This window comes from Equus przewalskii, chromosome 9 (assembly GCF_037783145.1).
Source record: "Equus przewalskii isolate Varuska chromosome 9, EquPr2, whole genome shotgun sequence".
Taxonomy (NCBI): Eukaryota; Metazoa; Chordata; class Mammalia; order Perissodactyla; family Equidae; genus Equus; species Equus przewalskii.
This window is the reverse complement of record NC_091839.1, coordinates 21153360-21162630: the sequence shown is the minus strand read 5'-3', so window position 1 is coordinate 21162630 and position 9271 is coordinate 21153360. Positions and strand designations below refer to the sequence as shown.

Sequence of the window (9271 nt, the reverse complement as noted above, 5' to 3'; positions counted from 1 at the left end):
AGACAGACATTGAGTCTAATAACACAGATATACAAAACTTTTTGACCAATTCCATTCTTTAGAAACTGCCTTCCGATTGCTCATTCTCTACAATGATAAAAGACTTTTTCTTTTAGTCCATTCACATTCATCTTCCATATCAATATATAGTTGTTTTAATTTTATGTCATGAGGAATATATGCTTCTATAAACCAGCACCGTTCAACAGTCTGTTCTGTGATGACAGAAATGTTCTACATCTGTACTGTCCAATAACATAGTCACTAGCCACAAACAACTACTGAGCTCTTGAAATGTGGCCATTGATACTGAGGAACTAAATTTTTAATTTAATTTTAATTAATTTACATTTGAATAGCCTAGCCACATGTGGCTAGTGGCTACAGAATTAGTGCAAAACTATCGGGGAACGTGTAATCAATGTGGGAAGATAAGACATGGACTTTTTTTTAAAGCATTTGTATCCTGGATAACTTACACGTTGTTAATAGGAGTCCTCCCCACCTCTCCCTTTCAAATAAATAATAGTCTCTTTAGGGAAAACTTTATTTTAGGATTTTTTTAACTTTACCTGATTCTAAATACAAATTCCTTGATCCAATTACTCCATGTCCATTTCACCTCATGCAGAGTTTACATACTCTGAGTACGTTAGGAGTATGAAGGTACCACTGACATACAATTCAGCTAACTCAGCGCTCATTCCACAAGGGCAGTGACATTTCTCTTTCTTTCACCACTGTGTGCTCAGCTGGTAGATTAGTAACAGGTACAAAGGAAGTACATACTTGATAAAAATTCATTGAATGAACAAATAGATTCAGTGTAAGGCTATTGTTTCTTAGGTGCCTCTGAATAGTATCAAGTCCTGACAATTAATGATAGATGTACTGGTTTTCAATTAATACTTCACACTGTCCTTGGAAAACTGAACTGGTATTATTTATGTGCCCCACGTTCCGTTAATCAGATACTGCTTTTTTGGACCAACGTCTTCTCCTAAAGTTTTCCATTTCTAGCAACATCCAGATCCAAATGACTTACCTCTTTCAATAATCTCAGTAATGTTTTTCTTCACTTAAATTATCTCAGGCATTCCAGAGATTAGCTGACAAAATTGAGCGATCGGTATGTATTGGTCCTGGGGTTAACAGATTATGTCTCTATATCAACACATATTTAACATAGGATGAGTTTATCAGGCTTTTCCTGTGTCTGCATTCATATGATTTCTCTCAGTACATACTTATCAGCTGTGTAATGAGCTAAAATGTTTTTGCTCAATCTGATTCTACGTTAATTGTAACTGACTTTCTTTCCTATGAGTTAAGACATAAAATGTGTTGGAATTGATCACTGAAGACAACCACATTTGCTACATTTATAAGGGCATTTTTTCCTCCATGCAGATTCCCTGCTATCTCCTAAGGGTGCACATCCAGCAAGAGGCTGTTCTGAAAGGAATATGTTTCTATTTGTTAGGAACTCACAGATATTTAATGATGTCTGAGGGGTTACAGAAGGTATTTGCATAATCACCGAGTTAACAGGGTTTCACTTGCATGTAAGGAGCTGCGACTCTGCAGAAGGATTTTCCACCTTCACTGTATCTACAGGTTTCTCCCATGTGTGTATCTTCTTATGTTTAATAAGGCAAGACTACAGGCAAAAGCTTTCCCACACTCAGTGCATTCAAAGGATCTCTCTCCTGTACGAGGTCTTTGATGGACAATGAGCTGTTGCTTTGTGATGAAGGCGTCCCACATTCCTACCTTTATGAGGCTTTCCCTCCTGTGTGAATTTTCTGATGTTTGATGAGATCCTGACTTCTGAGAATAGGATTTTCCAGTCACTACATACAAAGGGAGTCTTGCCTGTATGAACTCCCTGTTGTGATATGAAACCTGTCTTCTGGATGAAGCCTTGTCCGCATTCACTGCATATATAAAGTTTCTCTCCAGTCGGAGTTCACTGATGTACAATGAAACTGACCTTCTGGGTGAAGCCCTATCCACAATTATTCCATATATAGGGTTCCTCTCCAGTATGAATTTTCTGATGTAAAATGGGACATGAGTCAATGAGAAAGGTCTTGCAACATTCAGCACATACATAAGGTTTCTCTCCTGTATGAGTTTTCTGGTGTTCAGTGAGCCTGAACTTTGCGGTATATGATTTCTCACATCTATTGCATCCATGGGGTTTCTCTCCCAGGTGAATTCTCTGATGTTTAGTGAACTGAGACTTCCTGATGAAGAATTCCCCACATTCAGTGACTATGTGGGGTTTCTCAATTTTGTGAGCTCTCTGAGGCTTAATAAACTGAGCCTTAGTGCTGATGGGTTTTGCAATTTCAGGCAATTTTAGTATGAATTTGCTCATGCTTTGTAAGGAGAAAGGATTTCCTATCTCCATTACACTCAACACGCTTCTTTATTTCACAGCTTGTGTTCTCATTGACTAAACTTAAATTTGATTTCAGAGTTTTTCCATGATTTGGCCTTAAAGGAAAATGATGTTGGTCTGGATGAACAATGTTTTCACAGGCCTTATGCTCATAGCATTGTTCCATTCTCTTTAGACATCTTTGGTTATGCAAGTGTCCCCACAAGTGATCATCAACATTTTCAACTTCTAGGAAAGAAGAGAACAATGAATGCCTAGGTGTGCATTGGCTCTTTCGTGTTGACTGCATGATCTCAGTATAAAAGACTTTAATAATGTTCCTTATTTCTTGGACATTGGTAAAAACACAATACACAAATATCAAGTGACAAAAGCAGTAAGTACACAAACAAGCTTAGATAATTCACAATGAATACATATAGATTTGGCTGCTTTCTAAATTGCACCTTGCAAAACACGCAGAGATAGGAAAAAACAAGATAGTCACTGTTAGAAGAGAGAGAGAGGTGGAAGGGAAACCTGATCTACATAGAGCTAGAAAAATCCAACCCTCTTCCCACCCATCCACCATGCCCTGTCAGTTACTAATATGTAAATTCCAAGCAGTCAGCCCGACAATGAAGTTAATGCTGCCTTAATTACTCCATTTACCCACATTTCCATTCCACTACTTCCCCCACAAATACTATCTAGTATTAGCCTTCACATGGCTGTCTTCAGGCCAATCTTTTGGCAGTCTCTCTCTCTAGATAGAGGACTATGAATTCAAAGATCTCTGTTTGGAGTGAGGCCTGGAAGGTGGAATTTCATAGCAAGGGAGGTGGAAGAAATAGACAGAGACACTGTGGCAATGGACAAAAAAGGAGGAGATCTGAGAAACCTAGGAAGAAGATTAAAGGAAAAACCTACAGTTTTTTCCTTCCTATGTGTTTCTTTCCTGTGAGTCTCCTTTACTATTCACACAGAACATTTTACTTCTGACACCTCTGGTCACCAAATGTGTGGAGGTTTTTCCCCACAACAAGCAATTCTCCACACACCAGCTGGGTGTCCTGCAATTCAACTCAGTTCTGATTCTATCTACTTAGAGATAGCATCAGATCCCACAGGGTAAGGACTCATTCCTACAAGACTGCCCCCCTACATAGACAGCCACACACACACACACAAACATTTCAGATGCCAGTCATAAGCCCAGGTTATCACCTGGGCTTCTGACCAACCACTATAGAGTAGAAGTTCCAAAGACCCCCACCTTGGGTTCTATTAATTTGCTAGAGCAGCTCACAGAATTCAGTGAAACACTTAACGTTCATCAGTTTATTATGTAATAAAGGATACAGATGAACAACCAGATGAGGAGATACATAGGGAGAGGTCTGGGAGGTCCTGAGCACAGAAGGTTCTGTCCCAGGGAAGTTAAGGTGTGTCCCCCTCCCAGTGTGAATATGCTCGCCAACCTGGGAGCTCCCTGAACCCCAAGCTTTTGATTTTATGGAGGCTTCATCATGTGGGCATGATCCATCATTAACTCCATTTTCAGCCCTTCTCAAGCGAATGGGGGGTGGGGCTGAAAATTCCAAGCTTCTAATCACAGCTTGGTCTTTCCAGGAACCAGTCCCTATCCAGGAGCCAGGCAGAAGCCCACCCAGAGTTGCCTCATTAGAACAAAAGACAGTCCTATCACCCAGGAAATTACAAGGTTTTCAGGAGCTCTGTGCCAGGAACTGGGGGCAGAGACCAAGATATATACTTTCTATTATCTCACAATAGAGAACTAGGCAAAGAAGAAAAAAAAAATCAAAATGTACATAAACAGGGATCAGATCTCAGAAAAAGAAAAAGGGGTGTATTTTCCCATAAACTCCTACAAAGACAAAGCTCTCATACGGGAAGAAGGCTACAGGGAGCAGCTGTATAGATAGCCTCAGACTCTGTCACAGCCGTGGCACCTTCTCTTGATGCGGGATCGGTGAGCCGAGGAGTCGAAAGAAAGATTTCTTAGACTCTCAAGATCTGGCAGTAGTGCTCTTTTATTTAGAGAATAGAGATAGAGTAGCATGGGGACAGGACCCATGGGCAGTCAGAGCTTCTGCTGCTGCTGCTGCTGCCCCGAACTGAGGGTTAGGGCCAAATTTAAGGCATAGGTATGTGAGTTATCTCTTTATTAGTGCCCGTTTGGTCTGGCCATTTGGCGGTCCCACAACTTTAAGATAAGAATCAAACCGGATTGAGTAAATGGCAGAAGTCACCGCTCAAATATTATCTTCAACTAAAGACAAAGGAGGATTTTGGGGTGGGGGGTCAGTTACATGAGGTTGTCAGACAGTTTCCAGAGATAAGCCCATTCCCCCTTCCTCCTGGCTCAGAGGGGGAGGCATCTTCACAGATAGATGTTTCCCTTAGAAATGTAAATGTTTTCCCAACAAGGGGCAAACAAATTCCAGAGAGGGAGGCATGGAGATTTCCTTTACAACTGCAATTGTCTCTGATCAAAGGGCAAACAAATTCCACTCCTTGGAGCCTGCTTCTTATCTGTAGTTTTAAAAGTAACCAGCCTAAAAATCCTCATCATAAACTGTTTTAAAATTAAGCAGCCTAAAAATCCCCATCACTCTGACTGATTACAACATGATTTTCTCGGCTTCCTCCCTTGCTGGTTCTCACCCACTCACCTGGACAGGTTTGACTGTGGATTTCGTCTTCCACTATCCATGGTTCTTCCCCCTGCTCCAACTTGGAGAGTGCATCTGGTTTGCTGGCTTGATACCCTGTTCATGGGAAATGACAGAAGAGTCAGACCCTGAATTGGGCTGGGACGTCAAGATGGGAGATTGTTCCATTTTAGGGACTATACAGTTTCACCTCTGCAAAGTGGTGGTTTTTCCCTCAGGAGAGGGAACTACATATATGCACTGTTGCCTGGAGCCAGAGAAGGGTCTGGGAATCTACCACTTGAAAGCACTGCAGAGACTCTGAAGCACTAAGCAGCTGAGAGGAAAGGCCACTGATGGGGCACCCTCTGAGTGACAGCGGGGAGCTGTCCTCACCCACGGACACCAGGTTGCTATAGTTCTCCAACATCACATCCTGGTACAGGTCCTTCTGAGCAGGGGCCAGGAGCTGCCACTCCTCCCAGGTGAACTCCACAGCCACATCCTCCAACATCAGCGATTCCTCTAATAATGTGGTCCTATTTAACATGAAGTATTTCCCTTTTATTGATACAGATGGAACGTAAAGGATAAAGAAGGAACTGCTTATTTTTACCATATAGCCTACATCAATACAAGCGTTTTTTTTAAAAAAAAAAAACTTTGTAGTAGAAGGAAAATACTATTGGAATATTCTGCAATTATATATTCAGTATTCCATTTATTCAATAAGGTAGACATTTCTATAATGTGTAGCCATTAAATCCTCTTGCTAACCAAGAGTCACATATATATATAGATGAGCACTTATTTGCCAAACATTATACACATTTGGGTGATATCAAGCTTAATAAAACATATTACTACATTCATCAAGGGCCTTCCCAGATTTGGTGGATCCGAATTAACCATGTAAAGACAACAGATGCCAAAATTATAAGATACGACATGTTTAATAGTGTGTTTAAAATGTTGTAAGGAACAAAGTCTTTTAAAATGTCTAAAGAACAGAAAACGATAAAGAGACAGGCAGATTTGAGAAAAAAAGTATTTCTGAAGAAAGAGATACACGTGGTGCGAGCACACACACGGATGCGTGCATACGTTAAAAGCATATTAGAGGCTTTGAAGGGATCATTAGTGAACTAGAAATTACCCAAAATGCAGCACAGAGCTACTGCAGATAGGGAGAATGTTCCATAAAGCCATGATAATTCGCTAGAGGGACTCACAACCCACCGAGAGCTCACAGTTAGAGTTCATTACAGTTAAAGGATCAAGATTAACATCAACCAAGAGAAGAGGCACAAAGGGCAGAGTCCAGGAAAGTTCCAAACGTGGAGCTTCCAGTTGTCCTCCTGCAGTGCAGTTACTTTCTGGGCATAAACCTGTGACAGTAGGTAGGGAGTGCTGCCAACCAGAGAAGCTCACCTGAGTACTGACGTCCAGAGCCTTTCCTGGGGCTCAATCATGTCAGTCTGGTAGGACACCCAGGTATCTGACTTCAGTCTCCAGCCCCTCCAGAGGTCCACTGACACCAAGTGATCCATAGCTCCCACCCTAAATCATACTGTGGGTATGGTCTAAAGGCCCCACTCTAAACACATTGTTGATATCTAGCCCGGCCCAAGGCCCCCAGAGTAAACCACACTGTGGGTGTGGCTTTTCCTTTTTCCTTTGCTGATTTTAATCACTATCCTTTCTATAATAAATGTAACACTGAGTATAACAAGCTTTCTGAGTACTGTGAGTCCTCCCAGCAAATTATCAAACCTGAGGACGGTCTTGGGGACCCCCAACACAAAAGGGAAAGTCCTCATTTGGTGTATATATATGTTACTTTTCCTGGATTCATGGATACATTTTAAAGATAAAGGAGTCAAATGACTATATGTATTTCATATATATTATATATAAGATAAAAGATTCAAATGATTACATATATATATTTAAATAAATAATCAATTATTGACTCAATCTCTAAACCCTCTCCCTTCCCCAGAGTATAGGGGATGGGGTTGAAAGTTCCAAGCTTCTAATCATGGCTTGGTTTTTCTGGTGACCAGCTGCTATCCAGGAGCCCACCCAGAGTCACCTTATTAGAACAAAAGAAGCTCCTATCACTCAGGAGATTACAAAGGCTTTAGGAGCTCTGTGTCAGGAACCAGGAGCAGAGACCAAATATATATTTTTCACTATGTCATGATAAGGCTTTGGGATTAAATATCTTGCTCAAGAACACTCTGTGTGTTAGAGCTACAATTTGAACCCAGCTCTGCCCGTCTCCAAGCACATGACCTTAACAACAGCTGTATTCCCTTACCACATCCCCTCATCGTAAAACTTAGCTCTGTTGCTATCTTCAAGGAGTTTACTACCCAGAGCCCCCTTGGAGGATGGCCATATAGTCAGAGACGCAAGACCTGAGCCTCTGAAATCATCTCTTACAACATTCAGTGGCACATGAAACCACTTTCTCCCATAAACATAGAAACACACAAACTGCAGGCTCCATGTCTGCCCCCAAAGCAGCAGATCCGAGGTCAACACTCATATGGCTTTCTACAGTCCAGACTCTGGAGCTTGGGTGAAAGGCTCCCGGGATAAATCGCCCACTTCTTGGATCATCTTGATCTCATCTTCCACCATACATGGCCACAAATCATTCTCTGATGAGCTCTCTGTGACTTTCCTGCACCCCCTAAACTCACAGGGCCCCTCACCTCCCATCCTGTATCTCCAGATTTTTTTTTTTTTGAGGAAGATTAGCCTGGAGCTAACTGCTGCCAATCCTCCTCGTTTTGCTGAGGAAGACTGGCCCTGAGCTAACATCTGTGCCCATCTCCCTTTACTTTATATGTGGGACGCCTACCACAGCATGGCTTGCCAAGCAGCGCCATGTCCGCACCTGGGATCCGAACCGGTGAACCCCAGGCCGCCGAAGCAGAACGTGCGCACTTAACCACTGTGCCATCAGGCCGGCCCCTATCCTGTATCTCAAATATCAGGACAATTTGGTTGAGACCACTGAACCTCATTTGACTCTGTAACACCATCAGAGGAAAAGGTGCACAGCCCCAATGCAATGGTAGTCAAGGGAAGAATCAGTGAATGCAACTTAGAGGCATCCAGGGTATAATTCTTTCAAAAGTCAACTCTCCTTTCCCCACAAGCATCCATGGTCCTCCACTGAGGAACCCTTGAAGAGCTTCCACTTCATTTTTCAGCCTAAAGCACTTTGAATACAATGGAATCTCTCCTCTTACCTATAGTGGCTATGTCTTAACGTTGTCCCCAAAGGGGCCAACTGCTTTTCCAGAAAAAAAGAGAAAAATATATATATACCACACAGATACATAACTAGTCCTTGAAGAGGGATTTAGACTTATTTGAAGGACTGAAGGGAAAGTAACATTGAACAGGACTGGGCCTCCAAAGCATTAGCCTCTCAACTACAGACACCCATGAGCCTCCCCAGATACTGACCATAGGACCCTGTCAATTGTCAAACCTGGGAAATACACTGTTTACAACCTGCCAGTTCCATCAGGTAGCCCAATATAAATTCCAAACTTGAATGGCATTTGTTGACAAATACTACTGTTATGGGCTGAATTGTGTTCCCCCAAATCCGTATGTTCAAGTCATAACCTTCAGTACCTCAGAACATGACTGTATTTGGAGATAAGAGCTTTAAAGAGGTAATGTAACTGGTACCCTTATAAAAGGAGGAAATTTGGACACCGATAGACACAGAGGGAAGACTATGTGAAGACACAGGAGGAAGGCCATCTACAAGCCAAGGAGAGAGACCTCAGAAGAAACTAACCATGCTGACACTTTGATCTCAGACGTCTAGCCTCCAGAATTGTGAGAAAGAAAATGTCTGTTAAGCCACCCAGTCTGTGGTACTTTGTAATGACAGCCCTAGAAAATGAACACAACCACCCTCAACTCCAGTTCTCCATCACTGAGCCATATAAGGCAGCATCCCTGATCTCGGTACTCTCAGTTGTTGGCCACATACAACTGCACACAGTATGTGGTTACCTGTACTAAGGAGAAAGGCGTAAGGCTTCAAATGTTTCCCTAAAATACATGGAGATGGAAATGGAGCACTTGAGAGCATTAAATAACTAAATAATGCAGTTGACATTTGGCAAACAGCATATGTAATAAATGTTAGCTATAGTTGTTATGAAGGAGGAGT

General features: G+C 42.0%; 1 protein-coding gene across 1 annotated transcript; it reads right to left on the bottom strand.

Moving 5' to 3' along the window:
• Nucleotides 1-533: 533 nt before the first annotated feature.
• LOC103554210 (zinc finger protein 613-like) lies at nucleotides 534-5671 on the bottom strand. The gene is made up of 3 exons (XM_070558447.1): nucleotides 5458-5671; nucleotides 5083-5178; nucleotides 534-2635 (listed from the first exon to the last, which is right to left on the bottom strand). Exons 1-3 carry the CDS (start codon nucleotides 5609-5611, stop codon nucleotides 2355-2357), a joined length of 531 nt encoding a protein of 176 aa, XP_070414548.1. The 5' UTR covers nucleotides 5612-5671; the 3' UTR covers nucleotides 534-2354.
• Nucleotides 5672-9271: the final 3600 nt, after the last annotated feature.

Excerpts from the sequence above, each read along its gene's own strand:
- LOC103554210 (XM_070558447.1), bottom strand. The coding sequence starts at position 5,611 with ATGTTAAATAGGACCACATTATTAGAGGAATCGCTGATGTTGGAGGAT. Across the intron at positions 5,179-5,457 it reads TAGCAACCTGGTGTCCGTGG|GGTATCAAGCCAGCAAACCA; the intron begins GTGAGGACAGCT and ends TCCCATGAACAG. Across the intron at positions 2,636-5,082 it reads CCACAGTCAAACCTGTCCAG|AAGTTGAAAATGTTGATGAT; the intron begins GTGAGTGGGTGA and ends CTTCTTTCCTAG.